Source organism: Lissotriton helveticus, chromosome 3_1, assembly GCF_964261635.1.
Source record: "Lissotriton helveticus chromosome 3_1, aLisHel1.1, whole genome shotgun sequence".
In the NCBI taxonomy this organism is placed as follows: Eukaryota; Metazoa; Chordata; class Amphibia; order Caudata; family Salamandridae; genus Lissotriton; species Lissotriton helveticus.
The window spans coordinates 1,859,764,524-1,859,786,177 of NC_136061.1; the positions used below are offsets into that span (position 1 = coordinate 1,859,764,524).

The 21,654-nt window shown below is 44.5% G+C and overlaps 1 protein-coding gene across 1 annotated transcript in view; it reads right to left on the reverse strand.

Moving 5' to 3' along the window:
• DRD4 (dopamine receptor D4) overlaps window positions 1-17,550 on the reverse strand; it is a 271,755-nt gene extending 254,205 nt beyond the window's left edge. Inside the window, exon 1 of the mRNA XM_078684041.1 lies at window positions 17,308-17,550. Within this exon, the coding sequence (XP_078540167.1) occupies window positions 17,308-17,550 (243 nt within the window). The remainder of the gene's footprint in view (window positions 1-17,307) is intronic.
• Between the last annotated feature and the right edge of the window lie 4,104 nt (window positions 17,551-21,654).

A 21,654-nucleotide genomic window follows, 5' to 3' on the forward strand; every position in this document is an offset into this window, starting at 1 on the left:
AATACCGGTCACAAAGAGGCAGATTATGCAAATCTGCCAGTTTGCTATCGTTTTTTTTCGTTAATGCATGGGTTTATTAATCTCTCTCTGTGATACATTGTTATATAAAATGCTGCAAAAATAAAAGGCAAAACTTAATGAAAATATAGTACCACCAACGCAAATGTTATTAGTATTTCGGTGACGGGTAACTGGTAAGAGAAGCAGAAGAGGAACAAGCATTGGTAAATGCAGGAAAAGATACTACAGCCATTAGAAATAGAAGAAATGTAAGTGGCATGCACAAGAACCAATGAGAAGCCAAGAAAGAGAGGAGGTGGGATGTGATTCCCTTTTACGTTTATATTTTAAAACAATAGATTTCTCAAGCACAGCGCAAGTGATGTGCAGACGAAACATAAAAATGTGAACAAATAAGAACAAGCCCAATAGAACCAACAGTTCTCGAACAACACACAAGGTGGGAACTACAGCAAACATTGGTGACATTGCCAACAATGAAGTCATTCACTTTGTTAATGGCAGTCAGGACCACTAAAGAAACCACCAGATAAATACATAATCAGTAATGAAGATACTATCAGTACTCATCATGAAATTGTACAATTACACAACATGACTTTTCACCTAATGTGTGGACCACTGCTGGCATAAGGGAGCAAGCAGAAAAGCAGTCTAGGGAATTGTCAGCCAAAAATTCTGACAACCAGAATCTTCTACAGAGTGATACAATAAGCACAGTCAAAAGAAAAGACAACTTTTCATACGAAAGCAAGGAGGAAATGTTAGAGGGGATATTATTAAATCCTCACAACCAGCAAGCACAATGTGAGGCAAATCAATATTTAAATAACAGGACCTAATTATTGGCTTAGTTGGCCGAAAGTAATGACAAACAGTATCCCTAGAACAAACTGATTTTCATCCCCCCCATTACACAGCATCTTGTAGAGAAGACACTTTAAACATGAGCAATATATTACATTTATTTCATCACACTAAGGGCCAGATGCACAACCATTCCATTTTGCGAGTCGCAAATTGTGTCTCGCAATTTGCGACTCACAAAATGGAATGTACAACAGTATCTCAGACATTGTTTTTAATTCCCAATGGGGTTGCAAATTGCATGTCTCATTAATATTCATGAGGTAAGAGAAATTTGCAGACCCATTGGTAAGGGCTAGCACTCCCAGGGATGGTGGCCTGCTGGGGTCAGCATACTACCATGTATGCGACTGCTTTTTAAATAAAGCAGTTTTTTTTTTAATGCAGCCCGTTTTCCTTAAAGGAAAACAGGCTGCATTTAAAAGAGAAAAATGAAACTTTTCAGTTTCATTTTTTAGAGCAGGCAGTGGTCCATATTTTCACACACACTCACAAAGGGGAAGGGGTCCCCTGGTGACCCCTTCCTGTTTGCGAGTGGTTTACCACCTACTTGAAGTGGGAGGCAAACTGTGAGAGCTTTGCAGCCGCAAATGGCGTCACAAAACAATAGTACATGGCATTGAGTCTCGCTATTAAAAAGGGACGCCCCTTCCTAATAGCAAGAGTTGCAAATGTTATTTTGCAAATCAGGGGCTTGCAAAATAGCGTTTGTACATTCCAGGACCATTTTTTGCGGTCACAAACGGGCCCAACTCCAGTTTGCGACTGCAAAAAATGGTTGTAAATCTGGCCCAGAGTTACTAAAACAAATATTAACAGAAGACATTACCAGAATCCAATTTATAACATTGAATCTGCTTTTGGGGTAGAATCCACCATCAAAGATTCAAGTTTCAACTAATTGTAGCACAGGTACTCAAAGAGAAACAATCCAAAGTATGGAGTCAGAGAGATACCGTTTTGTTTTAATCAAGCCCAGAAAGGCCAGCTACATGAAATAGATGGAAAATAGCATCCTCAAAAGGACAAATATTGCCAAGGAAATGTTACCGAACTCGAACAACTAAAATCGTATACATCTTAGAGCAAAACAATCAAAGAAACTGCACACAAATTGCTCCACCAGGCAGACACAAATAAGTAGACTGGACCTGGGCGACCTCCACTTAAACCTCCAGTAAAATTACTCATCCCAAACACAAGATAACCACATTTTCTACAAAACCACCCATGCAATAGTCAACTCCCATTCTTATTATGAAACATGGCCAGCCTTAACAAACTCTCAGTAAGGCAATTTTCTGAAAATTTGGCAAATTATCTGTTTGCACTAAGCTCCTAGTAATAGAGGGATTTTACAAAATTCATCAATCAGCCATCAAATCTAAAAATGTTGGTTGACCAGGGCTATCGATCTACTGAAATGAACTTAGCAGCCACTCACATAGACCAACAAAACATCCCACTGCAAGAAATAACCCTCAAACTGATGCAAATTAGGAAGAAAAATCAAGTTGATACATCATCAATGTATGGCTGAACATTCACAGGAGGGATTGTAGAGACAAAATAGGAAGCTTCTGTGAAACACTAGAAGGAATAATCTGCAGATATGCAAATAATGAGATTATATTGACAGTGTTGCTGAATATAAATTTACCTTGCAAAAGCAAAGGACAAGCAAAACAGCAACGGCTGGTTTCATTAAACGCTTTGGCCAGGAATCATCCACAGAAACGGATCTGTGGACTGTCTCAATATACGTTTGTTCTGAGTGCCATTATATACAGTCTTGGGAGCATCATAAAACAATATAGATCTTATTTCAGAGTAAGGAATGCAGGCCTAGTCATGGGATGTAAATCATGCCTCCAGATAGTGAATGCAGGTGGGTCTCACCTTACTTGAACACAATGCTGGCCAGTGGGTGAAGTGTCCAGATGTCCAGTATGGGGGCGCATAATCGCAGTGTGTACTGTGTGTGCTGTGCTCTGATTGGCTGAGTGTTCCTAATTTCATGTGCATCTAACTGTATGGTGTTTTGGGAAAGTGAGCACCTCTCCGGCATATGCACTTTATTGGGCAAATCTCCTGGGACCATTGTGGTGTTGATGCCTATCTATGGGACTAATATGTGTTTTTCCTGTTCACGTGTTTGTCCGGCTAGTTACATGCCACCCCATTTGCGATCTGTCAATCAGTAGCCTCAGGCCTAGGCTACAGGGCCTGCCTGACCACGTATTTCTTAATCTGGGTTGATGGAGTGGCCATCTCGGAGGAGTTCGACTTGATCTCGTATTTGAATATACATGTATCATTATGTAGATTGACATCAATATTAACAACAGTAGACTTCAACCTCATTTACGTTTGGTACACAGTCAGATCATTAGACCTTTAACCCTCAAATTTAATAGATCCTCCTGGTAAAAGCGGGAATAGGCTCCTCTCACTATACAATTTAACCTCTCCTCAATTAGCTCAAATCCACAATCAATGAAATTATAATTTCCCTGTATGCTGGTGTTTCAACCACATTTTTACCAGTGAGTTGCTGAGTTCAGCTTGTAATTACATTTACATCATAAAGGAGGAAAGTGACCACCTTACACTGATAACTTCACAGTATCTGGAATTCTGAACCACAGAATGCTTAAAGATTATTGGATCATCAGATGGCTAAGAATCAAGCTCACTTAGGAGGTTCAAATAGAGCAAAGACCCCCTTAACCACTCTAAAGAACGTCAAAATGTTGAACTCAATACATACTTATTAGTACATTTTAAGGAAGAGAATCATTCCATATTAAATTTGCCAACAATAACAGCCTCATTATACAGTCAACTGAAAGGAAATACCCGTAAACCAAAGGAGAAATAAAGACCAATCCATAGTATGCACTTAAGGTAAGAAAATGTAAATCAGGACGCAGATGTGCGCAATAGACCTACTAAAAAAGATATATCAAACAAGGCTATGGAGACCAATCTAAAAAATCTAAGCATGGCAAATCGCACAACTGTCTGGGGGAAAATATCAAATACCATGAGAAAAATGGTGGCTAGTTCACACATTGTTGGGGCACAATCATCAAGCCACATTTTGGCAGCCTGTAAACTCGCTAGACCTGTAGTTCTTAACCTGTGGTCTGGTGACCCCTGGGAGCCTTCAACACCTACTCAGGTTAGAAAATAATATTAACAGATTAATAAACTGTATGTCAAAAGAGAAGCACAATCTAAAATTTTAAAACGTTAAGTAAAGCCTTCACTGAATCTAGAAAAGTCCCAACCTTCCCATTATAATAAAAATGTAGATTTTGTTTATATTTGTTTGTGTATTAATTAATATATTTCATCATGTGCGTTTTTGTTTGAGGAAATCCTTGTTTCTGTATTCTGTGTCTAGGTTTGAGCTCCAAATCACCCAAATTGCTTACCTTCCCAAGTTCTCAGCTTCGTATAAACAACTCAGTGGGGGGCCCGGATTCCAATAATGATTCAATGGGGGTTCCTGGATTCAAGTAATAATAAAGTGGGGGTACACAGATGTTAAAATGTTAAAAACGACTGTGCTAGACAATAGGACATGTGAAAGTGGGCATTGAGCCCCACCTGAAAAATGGGTAGCACCCATGCAAGCTCTCTATACAACATCAGATACAACCTCACACTGCTCACAGTGGCATGCAAAAACGCATTGAGACCTACAGCAAATAAGGAAATTGGGCCCCATCCCCGGGTTTGATAGTAAAAACTGGCTACTAATTTGCATAAAGTGGGCCCCTTACACCCCTGGACGTGGTGCCACTGCACCTGCTGCACTATTGATAGATATACCTCTGACTGCACACAACACAACCACTAGAGACAGCTGTATTTCATTTGTTCTTTGGCGCATGAGGGCAAATGTCATCAGTGACTCTATGGAGACAAGAAGGCATTTTGTTGCATGACTATTTAGTATCTGGGGAGCCAAGCTGCCATTTGCAGCTTACCACTCCAAGAGGGATGTATGACATTACAACGCATGCTTTTACATCGCATGCCTTTACAACGCGGTATTTACAACGAATACCTTTACAAGGCATAATGCTTTTAGGCGCTGGATAGTGAATTGTTTAATTTACTATTCCAACTCCAGTCCCCGTGGATAGTAGGGAGGTGTTGGATAGTACATTAAGCACATTCCCTATCCTAGAGCGCCCCCCAGCGCAATGCGTTGTAATGGTTTGCGTGGTAAAAGTTGTGTTGTAAATGTTGTTTACCCTCCAAGAGAGCACAGCCTCCTCAAGGTGATGCAAGAAACCGCTAAATGCAAAAGTTCTAATTTGTTTTAACACTGCTATTTGTCAACCATGCATTCTGTCCACTTACTCCATATTGTATCTGTTATTAACACCATAATACACCCCCTGGCCCCAAATACGAGTGCCTCGGAATGGTGATTTAGTTAAAAACGTCCGGTAAACACAGAAAAACAAATATATTTTACTTCGCCTGCAATTTTGACCAAGTTCGACTGACAAAATGTACCTGTTGAACACTGCGGGGATGCCCAAATTAGCCCACAAATTATCATTCGGATTCCTTTGCAAACAAGGTTTGGCATAGGGATTGGAATCTATGCATTCATATTCATATTCGGGGTCTCCGTGTTCACCTCTTGTACACCCCGTGCGGAATTGTTCTCTGCTCAATTGTTTAGTGCACATTGACTTTCCAGGTGGTTTTGGTACTAAATACTAATACTCAGGGGCATATGTACAAGCCCCTATCGCCAGTGACGTTGTGGTGGCGATAGGGGCTTCACCTTATTTACAATGCAGTGTTAAGCCACTTAACGTGGCTTAACACTGCCTTCTAAATAAAGGGGTGGCAGTGGGTGTTGCGGTGGGCTTTGCACTACAACACCTATTGATTTTAACGTTGCCCCCTATGTAAAAGGGCAGCGTACATAGGAGGCTGCGCCAAAACTAAGACCAGGCAAAACCTGGTCTTAAGTTGGTGAAATGGGGAGGAATGCATTATTTCTCCTCGCTTTTGCTTTTTCAATGTGTGCTGCCTTGTGCAGCACACATGGAAAAAGCAAAATGCCTTGGATTGTTTATGTAATGGAACGTCCCCTTCCTATACATAAACCATCTTTTAAAAAAATGCCTTTTTGCAACTTCCATGTGTGCTTCATTACGCAGCACACATAGAAGTGACAAAATGGCATATCAGGATTGTTTATGTGCAGGAATGGATACCTTCCTACACATAAAAAATCCTCCCCTGCACGCACACACAGCATGGTGCAAGGGTGCCGGCATTGGTGCTAAGCTGATAAACTTAGTGCCAACGCAGGGGGAAACGCAAGGCTGCACCACATTCTTGTAAATATGGTGCAGCCTTGCGTTTCAGAAGTGGCGGAGTTAAGCCATGACGGCTAATGCCTCACTCCGCCACTTCCTTGTACATATCCCCCTCAGTGCTTAATGTGAGCTGGTGGTTTTCCGGTGCTCGGCTCCCCAGACTTAAATTATCATCACCGGAACTTATGACAGTCTGCCACAGTCTGCCTCGGTTTAGCTTATTTGAAGATGAGCACAACAACGGTTGTTCATAAATTCAATATACATTACAAATGACTAATAGCCACTGCCCAAGCCATTCTAATAGTTTTGGGTCCAGGAACAGTCTGAATAGGCACACTTGTATGTAGGAGTTTGATAGGAACTAGTTGTGTTTCTATTGTCATTGGCAGCGCTGGCAGGGGCTATGGGTGGTGCGAGCTGAAGTGGCCTCCTAGCGAGGGCCGTGGCACTCATGCTTTTTACAAATTAAGCATTGCATACTTACATATATGTCTGCCTATCCTTCTTACCAAACTTTCGAAGAATAGCTCTGAGAGGACATGCTCCAGAAGCTGATTACTGTGGACCAGTCGCAGAATCAAATATAGATAGTTCCTACTTTTATTAATCACAGCCAGGGTGGCTCCTCCGTGGAGGAGTGTCGCCCCACTGAGCAGGTCAAAAAGGAAAAAATAAAGTGATAATAACTCTTTGTTATTATCATTTTTCGTTTGTTGCATTGCTAGGTAAGGGCGGGGCGAGGCGGGGTTGGGCGGTCTCCTACAGAGGAGCTGGAGAAGGAGTGGTTCACACTCTCTTAATTGCACATGACGGTTTGGCCAGCCGTATCGGGCCAACTAAACCGTGATGTGCACTTTGCATGTTCTCAACCTAGGCTGCATTACAGCCTGGGTGGAGAACATGCCGAGGCTCCCTGTCCCCATCTGAGCGCCAACCCATATCACTCAGATTAATCACAATGCTGCAATGTAGCCTTGTGATTGGCTTAGGGGAGCCTTGGAGCCTGTGTGCTTCCTGTTCATGGGAAGAGGACAGAGAGGCGGCAGCGACACACAGGTAAGTGTTTGTTCAATTTTTATTTCATTCCCCCCATGACTCACCCCCCACTGCCATTAAATAGCAGCCGCCACTGATTACAGCACAGTGAAGTTGTCTTTTTTGTTCCAGAGATTTGTATACATTGTATGCGTTTAACAACATTTACTGTATTTTGAGGAGGGTTGTTGAGAGTATTATTATTTTAGTAATTCTCCCAACCAATTTCACTAGGGTAGAGCTATATGTAGCAACGGGGACTCAAGTGTGAGACGGTAACTGGTAAGGTAGCTCAACAGGTCAATACCACTTGCTAAAGGTAAACTCATCTTCAAGAGATGCATAATTGTTTATTACTACAGTGAGTTTCTCGGGAGCTTAAATGTCGCAAGTGTGATCTGGCTGTCACTGGGCAGCTTGTTGACAGCTGACACCATTTTGTCACTTAAAAACGACTTGCAGATTAAGTCAACTCAAGGCATAGCAATGTAATGTAACAACAAAAAGTAAGATAATGCAGCTAAGCATACCAAAGTGTGATAGAGTGAAGTAATCTTCCACCGAATAATGTTACGTGCTATAACCTAATGTACTATAATGGATCTTAGCACACCATGTTGTGGCAAGGAGTAGCTTAAACCATAAACTGAGACAGTGTAGCTTAAACTCCATTGAAACAACATAACAAGTTATAAACTTGATGTACCATAATATAAATTAAGGCAGTTTAGCATACTGTGTTGTGACATAATGTAGGTTAATCTCCCATGAAATATTGTCACATGTTGTTACATGATGAGCCATAGTATTACATTATTACATCTTTGCATACCAATCTTGAAGGTACAATAAAGTAGTGAAGCAAAACTAACAGAAAAAATATCATGAAGAGGGCCCATATTTAGTTGCAGGAGTAGAAGTTTAAAAGTGAAATAAAGCTAATTTTGTGACCTCTAACTCTTGTCTGGGCTGGATAACTTAGGCCCTCGCAATGCACTGCTTCTAACCACACATATTACATCACTTGTGACATCATTAGCGCAGGTAACTATAACAGCTGAATTTTACTGAATCTGTACGAGTGAAATCTGAGCCAAACTATAACGTCCCTGTATCCTTTGTTTTCTTTAGTACATTTCTAAGGTTTTTTTAATTTGATTTCCTGACTAAACCATCCGTGCAACCTTTGGTTTTTTAGGGAATTTCTTAGTTTTTTTTAATTCTATTTCCTAACTCTAATGGGTTGAAACCTTTGCTTTTTTCAGTGAATTGGTAAGGTTGTTTAAATTGTATTTGCTAACTGTAACCTGTGACCTTTGAGAGTAGTTGTGTGAGTGGCTCTATAAGTCAATTAGTGTGTGTGTGTGTGTCTGTATTTCTCTGTGAGTGGCTGTGTGAGAAATCGTATGGGTATGTAAGTGGGTTTGTAAGTGGTTCTGCCAGGGTGTGAGTTGTGTGTGGATCAGTCAGTGGATGTTAGTGGCTGTGAGTGGATGGGAAAGTGGCAGAATGGGTGTGTTAGTGGGTGTGTAAGTGTCTGTGTGGGAGTGTCAGTAGCTGTGTGAGTGACTGCACCAGAACTGAACCTTACATGCCCCTTTATCCTACAAGAGAACACAGTTTTCAACAAAATGTCTACCTAACTGGAGTACTTTCTTTCGTTTAATTACTAAGAACTACCTCATTTGCTAAATGTCCAGTGTGTATTCTACATCACATCTGCGCAATGGACCATAAGCAAATGTATCCAGTGACCTTGTGTGCGTTTCTGCAATGTAATTGTTCATGGTGCATCTTTATCCATAAATATGTGATGATATGAATTCTCCTATAGAGAAGACAACATGTCTACAAAGAGGTAAATCTCCACCAAACAAGGATACTTTCTCTTAACTCTATGAAGAAAGGGCCTCTTTATTTGGTTAAGACGTCCTCATATGCCAGGGCATCAAGAACACGTGTCACCAACACCCTTTTGGTTTTCACCTGGTTTTCACCTGCCACCTTGAGAGGCCACCCATCTCCTCTCTCATCGACCTCAAAGACTTCCTGGTTGTACGAGACAACTTTCCATTACACTGACCAGCTGGAAAATTAACTCTACGGTGCGGAACAGTGGAACATGCTAATAGACATGGGGTTTCATTGCTGTTCCAGGCTCTGACTTTCGTGAATATCCGTTTTACCCGAGGCCTGTAGACCCATGGGATTGTGACAACAGTATCATTTCTTTTAGCTTTAAAGAAGTCACTTGTGTGGCAAAACACGTGTCGGCTGTATTCTGGACTACATGCTGTATTTTGGACTTCAATACAAGTTTCAACAACCAATATATGACTCCTGTTCTCTGATTTTGGGGATTGAACAATATGGTATATGGTGACACTACCATTGATTTACTTTATGTAAAATGCTGTAGTACATTAGTTTCTCATGTTTACGGAGGTGTTTTCACCAATGTATTTGATGCATATTGGGCAGTTTGATGCAACTGTACCTCTTAGCATCACAATCAGCCACTCTTCGTGTAAATCCCAGATAAATACATTGGTACATACCAAAGAGTAGTGCGACCTAAGAAAACCATCACTACCCAGTCAAAGTTTTGTACGGCATAAAAATATATATACTACTGCAGGTTTCTCTGCCATGGGTGAGGAGAAATCTGCAGCAGTCAATCCCACTCAAGGGAGGGGAAGTGGGGATTCCAAACATTGTTTGCCTTGGAAGTTTCATAATGCCCACAAACATGAATATTTGTGGGCATTCCCAAAACACCATTACGTCCCTTTATCACCCTGAAAATGGTCAGAGCCTTGGAAATCTCGTCACATTGTGCTAAGGATCTTCCAGTCTTCTGGAGATGTATGACAGGGCTTTCTCCACAAAAAGTAGTTTCCTCGTGGAGTAAAAAAAGAAAAAAGCACATTTGCCATGGCAGCTCCATTCTCCATTTGTGGATTTCTGCACTATATAGAGCCTGCACTGTGAGATTTGAATCCCTCTGCAATAGTCACATGACATTTCCAGAAGTACACCTGGAAACCTGCGGCTGCTGTAGGCTTCAATGTGCTATTCTATGAAAATCTGTGAGTTCCAAAAATCAGAATTCTAAATCGCAGCCCATACTTTACAAATAAGACCCCCCCACAGTCATTAGTTAGGTGTTGAAATTCTCCCTCCCCCAGCGGTTGCTAAGGAGACTAAACCATTGTTGCTGTAGTGGGTGCAGTTACACCCTTGCTGTTGTAGTGGGTACAGATATGACTCATCCATTGACAGAAATGGATATGCACAAAGCACATACAAGGTACAAGCATAGCAAAATTATGGGACACCCCTCTCAAAACCTTGGCCTGCTATCTAATACATGGTAGTGTAGCTTATGTAACGCAAACTAAATTAACATGGTACTATAACAATGCTGGACAAATAAACAGATATATCAAAATAATGGAATGTAAACAGAATAAAGTGACATAGCCTGATGAGAAGGCATTGCGGCAACATGAATGCTTTTTTAGATCTTGGGCAACTTGATTGGTGGAGGCTAAAAAAGATGCTTGTGGGGCAGACCAAAGAGCTTCACTGACGATGCTGATTTCGTTTTTGCAGGTGAGTGAAATGGATATTACATGTGCTTGGTTTGTCCCAACTAAGGAGAAACAACAATGAAAATGTGGGAGATGCTGCTACTTTCTTGCCTACAATAAACACAATGCTTGCAATCACACAGTAATCTGTCCTGCAGCGGGTGCAGGGCAGGCCCAAATCCTCTGCCCTGACTGCCCTGCTGCCTGCTACTTTCTGACCAGATGTCTGGCCTGTGCTCCAGGGAGCTCAAGCATTGTGACATGAAGGAGACCCCCTTTCTTAGCTTCATGTTGTGTGTGTGATCAACCCTTCGAATTAAAGGTTAGCACACTGCCTTTGTCCCCAGACATGGTACAAAAGGGGGTGGTGATGAACGGAGCATCTGAACTAATCAAACACTCACACCCAGTCAATAGATCTGGGTTTAATCCATCACCGTCCATCACCACCCCCTTTTGTACCAACTTACTCGCCATAAGTTGGCAGGGTATGCTCAGACGTGAGTTCCTTGCTCACATTGCCACTGGATTCAAGCAAGCCGGGCTGAAGACGGCTGAAATGCCGAAACCAGTCCTCCGAAGCTTGTTTCCGGTCCAGGGAAGGCATGGCTTGGCAGTTCGGGCTGGACTGTTCCCATGAGGCACAGGGTCAGACTGATTTGCATATGGCCATATCTGAACTGGGGTGGCACAGTGGGCTAAAGAGCGGTGATGGATTAAACCCAGATCTGTTGACTGGGTGTGAGTGTTTGATTGGTTCAGATGCTCCGTCCATCCCCACCCCCTTTTGTACCACTTTGTTTGCCATAAGTTGGCAGGGTATGCTCAGACGTGAGTCCCTTGCTCACTTTTCCACTGGATTCAAGCAAGACGGGCTGAAGACGGCTGAAATGCCAGAAACGCCAGAAACCGGTCCTCGGAAGCTTGTTTCCGGTCCAGGGAAGGCATGGCTTGGCAGTTCGGGCTGGACTGTTCCCATGAGGCACAGGGTCAGACTGATTTGCATATGGCCATATCTGAACTGGGGTGGCACAGTGGGCTAAAGAGCGGTGATGGATTAAACCCAGATCTGTTGACTGGGTGTGAGTGTTTGATTGGTTCAGATGCTCTGTCCATCACCACCCCCTTTTGTACCACTTTGTTTGCCATAAGTTGGCAGGGTATGCTCAGACGTGAGTCCCTTGCTCACTTTGCCACTGGATTCAAGCAAGCCGGGCTGAAGACGGCTGGAATGCCAGAAACTGGTCCTCGGAAGCTTGTTTCCGGTCCAGGGAATGCATTGCTTGGCAGTTCGGGCTGGACTGTTCCCATGAGGCACAGGGTCAGACTGATTTGCATATAGCCATGTCTGAACTGGGGTGGCAGAGTGGGCTAAAGAACGGTGATGCATTAAACCCAGATCTGTTGACTGGGTGTGAGTGTTTGATTGGTTCAGATGCTCCATCCATCACCACCCCCTTTTGTACCACTTTGTTCGCCATAAGTTGTCAGGGTATGCTCAGATGTGAGTCCCTTGCTCACTTTGCCACTGGATTCAAGCAAGCCGGGCTGAAGATGGCTGAAATGCCAGAAACCGGTCCTCGGAAGCTTGATTCCGGTCCAGGGAAGGCATGGCTTGGCAGTTCGGGCTGGACTGTTCCCATGAGGCACAGGGTCAGACTGATTTCCATATGGCCGTGTCTGAACTGGGGTGGCAGAGTGGGCTAAAGAACGGTGATGGATTAAACCCAGATCTGTTGACTGGGTGTGAGTGTTTGATTGGTTCAGATGCTTCGTCCATCACCACCCCCTTTTGTACCACTTTGTCCCCAGACATGGTTGCATTTAACCCTCTAATTCGGCAATGTCCCTCATTTTATGGTCCTTTCCATCCCCGTCTGGCATACTGTTACTCTTTCACTTGGAAATGCATTTTTATGGATATGGATTAGAAGCCTTCAGGCAGCTGAGCCCCTGGGCGCATGTCTAATCCAAAGACTCTACGAAGCTGGCATAAAGAGAATTGTCTTTGACTGGATAATATCCTACCTTCAAACAGAACAAATGACATCCATTCGCCACCTATCTCATCCAAACCATATTTCACAAAAGCAGGGGTCCCTCAAGGCTCTGTCATCGCACCCATGCTTTTCAACATCTACATGAAGTCTTTACCGTTGATAATCAATGAATTTCAGCTCACATGCTATAACTATGCGGATGACTCACAATGCTCCTTAAACTGGAAAGCCCCAAAGACATTGGAAACTCACAAAATATTCAGTTGCTGCAGAGCCGTTGATGAGTGATGGCATCAATCAATCAATCAAGACATTTATAGAGCGCACTACTCACCCGTAGGGTCTCAAGGCGCTAGGAGGGGGGTGCCGTTACTGCTCGAACAGCCAGGTCTTGAGCTTCTTCCTGAAGGAGAGGTGGTCTTGGGTCAGGCGCAGGTCGGTTGGGAGGGAGTTCCAGGTCTTGGCGGCCAGGTAGGAGAAGGACCTTCCTCCTGTTGTCGCTCTTCGGATGCGGGGGACGGCGGCGAGGGCGTGGCTGGTTGATCTGAGGTGGCGCTTGGGAGCGTAGAAGTTGATTCGGTTGTTGAGGTAGCTCGGGCCTTGGTCGTGTAGGGCTTTGTGTGCGTGGGTGAGGAGACGGAAGGTGATTCTTTTGTTGACGGGGAGCCAGTGCAGGTCTCTCAGATGTCCGGAGATGTGGCTGTTTCGTGGGATGTCGAGGATGAGTCTGGCTGAGGCGTTCTGGATCCGCTGGAGTCTCTTCTGGAGCTTGGCGGTGGTTCCGGCGTAGAGGGCGTTGCCGTAGTCCAGTCGGCTGGTGACGAGGGCCTGGGTGACAGTCTTCCTGGTCTCGGTGGGGATCCACCAGAAGATCTTCCGTAGCATGCGCAGGATGTTGAAGCACGACGAGGAGACGGCGTTGACTTGTCTGGTCATGGAGAGGGAGGAGTCCAGGATGAAGCCCAGGTTGCGTGCGTGGTCCGTCGGTTTGGGTGCGGTGCCCAGGGCGGGGGGCCACCAGGAGTCGTCCCAGGCGGAGGGCGAGGATCCCAGGATGAGGACCTCCGTCTTGTCTGAGTTCAGTTTCAGGCGGCTGGTCGTCATCCACTCGGCTACATCTCTCATCCCTTCATGTAGGTTGGCTCTGGCGGCGGCGGGGTCGTTGGTCAGGGAGAGGATTAGCTGGGTGTCGTCGGCGTAGGAGATTATGTTGAGGTTGTGTTGGCGTGCGATGGCCGCGAGGGGGCTCATGTAGACGTTGAAGAGGGTGGGACTCAACGAGGATCCTTGAGGGACGCCGCAGATGACTTCGGTGGCCTCTGACTTGTACGGTGGTAGGCGGACTCTCTGTGTTCTTCCGTCGAGGAAGGAGGTGATCCATTCCAGTGCCTTCTCCTGGATTCCGATGTTGCCGAGGCGCTGCACTAGGGTGCGGTGGCAGACAGTGTCGAAGGCCGCGGAGAGGTCCAGGAGGATGAGGGCCGCTGTTTCTCCGTTGTCCATCATGGCTCGGATGTCATCGGTGGCAGCGATGAGGGCGGTCTCGGTGCTGTGGTTGGCTCGGAAGCCAGACTGTGAGGGGTCGAGGGATCCATTCGTCTCGAGGAAGGCGGCCAGCTGTTTGTTGACGTTCTTTTCGATGACTTTGGCCGGGAACGGGAGGAGCGAGATGGGACGGTAATTCTTGAGTTCGGTGGGGTCCGCTGTAGGTTTCTTGGAGCCATCTCAAATTGAATGCTTCCAAAACGGAAATACTCACATGTGGCAATTGGAAAAATTATGACTCACTCTGCACCTGGTCTGACGATCTGGGACCACCTCATGAAATATCTAAGTAAGTAAGACATCTTGGAATTACCTTGGACTTCGGGTTATCAAGGAATGCCCAAGTGAACAAATTAGCAGGATCAAGCTTCATTACTTTCAAGACTCTGTGACGCTTCTTCCCCCACCTGGGATTTCTACACAAGGTGCAAACCGCTATCTCTCTTATACTGTCTGAACGTGATTACCCCAATGGCCTCTACCACCGATCATCTTTGTCAACTATGAAAGGAGTACAACGGATTCAGAACTCTGCTGTCAGACTACTAAAGCCCACATCTCCCCTGCCTTGATGGCCCTACATTGGTTGCCAGTTGCCAGAAGGTCTACCTTCAAGTTGCTTTGTATCACCCACAAAGCGATACATGGAATAGGACCGCTTTTCATCAGGAATAAAAACACCAAATACATTCAACGAAGGAACCTCCGCTCCATATTGGTACCTCGTCTCAAAATCCCACCATACAAGTAAAAAACGTAGGCGGCACACCTTTCTCTGTTCCAGCAGCCGAACTATGGAATGTATTACCCCCAAACATAAGATCCACAGATAACTATCTTGTCTTCAGAAGACTACTCAAGAATTGGCTCTTTCCTACATGTCTAAAATACTCAAACGCAAATGCACAGCATATTACTGTGGATATAAACATTTAAGATGAGTCTATATAGGTATCTAGATATGTGTATTTCTTGATATAAATATGTATAATAATATGTACTTATGCATCTATATACTTATAACTTTACTCCTACAGCAACAAAAATGGTGACTCACTCCAATGCACTACCCTATATTTCACCCTATCCCTCTCTCAATGTATCCTCTACCTCCACTCTCTGACTCATTCCAAACATCATTTTACTACTATGAGTCTCCAAAATAACCATTTCTAGACTCTTCCCTCCTCTATCCCTCTTTGGATCACCCCAAACCTCACTTTAATACTATGATCTCCCAAACAACGCTTCTAAATTCTTACTTCACCTATCTCTCCTTTGACTCATTACAAAACTCCTTTTACTACTATGATCTCCGAAATAACACTTTCTAAACTCGTCCCTCTTCTATCCCCCCATTATCTTTTTCAATCCAAATAACAGACTTGCATGTCCACCACTCAATTTAACTAACTTTTCACTTCATGAATCCACCACTAATGCTTTTTGGGTTCCAGAGAAGCGTGCTACTCGCTGAAAAGCACTTTAACGCCTTGTTAGGGGTAGTAAGTGCCATGTAAATACAATCACAATACACTACAATGTCTATAGTACCGGCGTTATCTCAAGTGGCTCCAAGCCAGCACATCCACCTACCTTTGCATCTTCCTGCCTACTCACCTGCCTGCATGTTCCTGATTAACTTTCCAAGCATCCATCATCTGTGATCATCCACATATGCCCTATGCAAATATTCATCTATTCACCACGTATTGATCAATTCATCTAAATGTCCAACAAACCATAAATAATTTGCCATCCGCCCATCAGTAGATCCATCTTTATCCAAAACAATCCATTCATTCATCTATCGCCACACCCATCCATCCATTCATCTGCCATCCATATGTCTATCTTTATTTGCCAATCTGCAACAGTGGGGTTAAAATTGTGCGTCCGTATGTGCCGGATCCATTCCAGAGTTCCCGAATAACCACTGCCTATGGGTCCCATTCAGAGACACTATGTGAATATTTATATGTGTGGGTATCTTGCTATTCTGGCATAGATCCAGAGGTCCGGATCTCTGATAAATACCCCAGGTTTACAGTAATTAGTGTATGCCTGCTCAGCTCAGTTAGTTACGTAGTCTTTGAGCTCCAGACCCCTAGTGACCAGCTAAGCTCAGAAATGTAAGGCAAGAAAGCGGCAAGGAGTTAAAAAATTTTTTTTAGCAATGACAAGCTCCAGGGGTCGTCATTGTCTATGATAATACTCTTAATGCACAATGTGACTCTTTAAGAGATTCGGGAAGGCTCCACAGCGCTATAGGAGTTTCCTAAACGCCATTCATATTATTATAAATCATAGGATCAGAGCTGAATATTGTAATCTTGGCTCTACCCGACCACGCACACACCACCGAAGCTGCTTCACTCCCTTATCATCACTGTTAAAGTGAGTGACAGAACTTTGAAGCGCCCTCGGGGAGATGTAAGCACTACAGAACTAACTTACACCTTCATATTCCACTTGGTATGGTATCTGCTGCATAAACCAGACTGGACTCGCTCTCCCTGTCCTGCATAGAGCGCTCTGTTTGCCTAGCCTCCCACCCTCCCTCCACGCTGGTAAAAGCGTCTGCCCGTGCTTTGGAGCAGCCTAGTAGCCAACAGCACTATACAAATAGCTAGTAACTGTAGCATAGCTTTAATGTTCAATTTTTTAATGACAATTGATTTTTTTAAACATGTATCTAATTTGTATTGAGATGGTTTTTATTAACTAATAACAATAAACAGTGTTAGTGTAGCATAGCTCTACTTAACTATCACATTCCTTTTCTCGAGCATAATTTGCAACGGGGAGTGATTCTGTGCCCCCGCCGGGGTGACCTGAGCACGCACACCTAAGGGGCGCCCTGAAGCCGGGGCAGTGTGCACTCACCTCCGTGTACACGTAGAGCGGCAGCACCAGCACGGCCAGCAGCAGGTCGGCCACCGCCAGGCTCACTATGAAGTAGTTGGTGGTGGTCTTGAGCGCGCGCTCGCTGAAGACGCTAAGGCACACGAGGACGTTCCCGCAGATGATGAAGAGGATCAGCAGCACCCCCAAGAACAAGGCGGCGAAGTTGTACTCCGGCTCCGCGGGCGCCGTGGAAGTTTCGTTGGCGGTGGAGTTCATGAGCATGGCTGCCCCGCGCGGCTCCCCCGCCTCCAGTCACCTCCTGCGGCCGCGGACCCCGCTCCGTCCCTTCCCTGCTCCCCTCTCCGGGGCAGAAGAGCAGGGTCTGGCTGCGGGAGTCATCGACGCTGGGCGCTCACCCCTCGCGAGTGACCATGACTCACTGGGACCCGGGAGAGCTGCGCGTTCAGCACCGCGGACAGCGGCGCGCCTTCAGCCCATGCTCCGCTCCGGCAGGGGGCGCTCTGTGCCCTGAGTCCAGGGGTCTCGCTCAGACGGACAGAAGAGTCCCGACTGGTCGCACGGGATAGCTTCCTAATGGCAGCGGGGCAGGTCCTTCAGGGATGGGTGCAGAGGAGCAGGGGCAGCGAGCTTCCAGAAGGGGTACAACAATGCAAGGGCAATGTCTTTCAGGAAAGGGTGCAGCGTCCTTCAGGAAGAAGAACAGCGGTGTAAGTGCAGAATGAGAAAGCACTCTTTTAGTGCAGCCTGCTGCAGGTGCTCCCGATGCTGTAGAAAGCGAGCCGAGGCTCTAGGAAAATATGAGACGTTCACAGGATCACACGTGGCCAAGTAGAGAAGTCCTCTGAGCCGGCAGACAACAAGTTATGGTTTAGAGCTCCTCTCCTCCCCGCACATCAGCGGGTGGCTGCACGTGCCTGCTTTCTCTCCAAGTGAAGAATAGAGGCAGCCCACATACAGCCTCTGCAGGTTGGCTTCCACCTCCTCACTCTCCGCTTCTCCCGCCTCTAGACGCGGTGCATGATTCAGATTAGGATCCGGTGCGCGCCAGCGCAGTCACAGTGGAGAGGGCCCGGGCTGAGTGACACAGTCCCGGGTCCTTCCTTACTCCTGTGGAGCCCGCGGAACGGGCCGGGCCCCCTCTCTGTCCTGCCAATGCTCTGGCCGCAGGAGATTCCGCCCTGCCTAATCTCCAAGTGGGTCACACCCGGATCAAGGAGGGCGATTACGGGAGAAGCGGGCTTGTCCTCATGCCATCCTTAAGACATCCAATCGGGGGAAGTCGTTTAATAAATAAAGGTTAAAAAAAAAAGCCTGCCTGGTCACTTCGCTGCCTTGCAAGTCAAGAAGAGTGCAGGCGTGAGCGTGTGCGTGGGCAGGAGGTATGTTCATCTTGCAGCCAATAAACATCGCTTTCTAAAACACCTGTTCTTCCCGTTTCCCTCAACTGAGCCAGTTCAGCTGCGACCTTCCACAAAGGCGTGTTCATCCAACCTTGGCACCGCTCATAGATGGGTCTATAAAGAACCCTGGTGTTTCATGACTCAAAAACGTCTTCTTGGTCTTTTTCTTTTAACTCCATTCATATACTGCGCGTGAGTGCATACAGGGCGCTGACTGTCGCAGCCCGCAAACTCTGGGGTGCTCGCATGTCAGAACCACGGACTCATAAGTGCTGTCAATACATGGCCTCGTCCTCGGGCACATCCTAAACGGTCACCTGCCTATATCGGGCAATTGGTGAAGATATGCTACAGCCCATTGAAACCCTGAGGACACGTCGGGAGTAGGACATGGGGGTTCCCATACCCGAGGGACCTCACTGAAGAGAGTACCCAGGGTATCCAGGAGTGCCTGATTCAAATTAATCAACTTTTATATTCCGTACAGGGCGTACCTAACCCCAGAGAGAATACATAGGCACTTCAATATGGGCGAAGAGGCATGGCCGAGATGTGGGCAGGTGGGTGTGGGGCTCCTGCACATGTTGTGGAGCTGCCCATCGGTCACTGCCTATTGGGAAGAGATAATGACTATAATTGCTGACATCACCAGGAGGAAGGTTCCCTGTCCCCTAGACATTGCTTATTGAGCTGGTTTCCACATACCACCAAGATCAAGGCCACGAACAGATTTCAGGACTCAGCCTTTATTTTAGCAAAGAGTGAAGTCACGAGACATTAGAAGGCTTCTGGGGGACCCCGTGCTACAACTTGACGCAGAGAACTCGAGAGGTGGGCGGGATATGAGAGGGATCTCCTGCTAAGGAAAGCTAGGCCGGGACATGGCTCACTGGGGTGTGTATCACTTACAACGCAACTTTTACGTCGTAATGCTGTTACAACGCAGCTATTACAACGCAGGATCCATTACATCGGATGCCATTACAACGCATGGCATTACATAGCAGATGATATTACAACGCATACCATTACATCGTAAGTATTGGTAAGTATATATTTTTTATTTTATTTTATTTAATATTATATAATTGATTTAATTATTATTAATTATAAATAAAAATAAATAAAAATATTTATTTATGTTTTTAAATATTATAAATTAAATTTATTAATTTAAGTAATTTTTTAAATAAGTATGAGTATAGGAGTATATGTTTTGGGGTACTGAGGTATATGTTTTGGGGTGTTTGGGTATTTTTAGGTTTTAGGGCAGGGTTTGGGTTTTGGGGTACAGGGGTGTTTTTAGGTTTTAGGGCAGGGTTTGGGTTTTGGGGTACAGGGGTGTTTTTAGGTTTTAGGGCATGGTTTGGGTTTTGGGGTACAGGGGTGTTTTTAAGTTTTAGGGCAGGGTTTGGGTTTTGGGGTACAGGGGTGTTTTTAGGTTTTAGGGCAGGGTTTGGGTTTTGGGGTACAGGGGTGTTTTTAGGTTTTAGGGCAAGGTTTGGGTTTTGGGGTACAGGGGTGTTTTTAGGTTTTAGGGCAGGGTTTGGGTTTTGGGGTACAGGGGTGTTTTTAGGTTTTAGGGCAGGGTTTGGGTTTTGGGGTACAGGGGTGTTTTTAGGTTTTAGGGCAGGGTTTGGGTTTTGGGGTACAGGGGTGTTTTTAGGTTTTAGGGCAGGGTTTGGGTTTTGGGGTACAGGGGTGTTTTTAGGTTTTAGGGCAGGGTTTGGGTTTTGGGGTACAGGGGTGTTTTTAGGTTTTAGGGCAGGGTTTGGGTTTTGGGGTACAGGGGTTTGTGTTTTGGGTTAATTAAATTATATTTACCATTTTTAAATTAATTAAAATATATTTAATAAATTAAATTAATTTTATTTCATTAATTACATTTTTAAATTAAATTAATTAAATTAAATAAATTATTTCAATTAATTTAATTTAATATCAATTATAAAAATATGTACATTAAGTTAATTTTATTATTTTAATTAAATTAAATTATTCCCATTTTTTATTAAAATTACATTTATTAAATAGATATTATTTTATTAAATTAAATTAATGGCTTTTTTAAAATGTATTTTATTTAAATTAATTAAATTAAATTAAATTAATTAAATTAACTTAATAACATTTAAAAAAAAAGGTATACTTACCTATACTTACGATGTAATGCCATGCGTTGTAATACCATCTGCTATGTAATGCCATGCGTTGTAATGGTATCCGATGTAATGGATCCTGCGTTGTAATAGCTCCGTTGTAACGGAATGCGATGTAAAAATCCGCGTTGTACTGACACCAATCCCTCACTGGACATGGTCCATACCTGAGAGGCGATAGTGGATTGGTTAAGAGACCCTCATTTCTTTTGGGCTCGATTCGGGGAGGAAGGGTGGGGAGTTCTGGGGGTTCTGGTTGGGATATTACAAAACATGGCAGATGGACTTGAATTCATGCACTTTATATGCTACCACAAATGTGCTGATAGTTTGATAATACCGTAAAACTCAAAAACATAATAAAAAAACTGAGTGCCTGTATTAACAAGCATTTGCAATGCAATAGGTCTCTCATTAGGAAAGTGTGAGCTATTGGTATTGTAAATGATGTTTTTTTTAAATATGTGTTGGCTTTGAAAATATCTAAATTGATAGCTTTGTTATTCACAAAGCCAATAGCTTACACTTTCCTAATGCGAGTCCTATTGGCTATGGCAATGCTTGTTGGTTGCAAGCAAGGACAGTGCTGGTGTGGTGCTGAGTGATGATGTGGTTGGGCTGAGTAATGTGGCGGTGTATTAGAGTGATGTGGTGGTGTATTAGAGTGATGTGGTGGTGTCCCAAAGTGATGTGGTGGTGTCCCAGAGTGATGTGGTGGTGTCCCAGAGTGATGTGGTGGTGTCCCCGAGTGATGTGGTGGTGTCCCAGAGTGATGTGGTGGTGTCGCCGAGTGGTGTGGTGGTGTC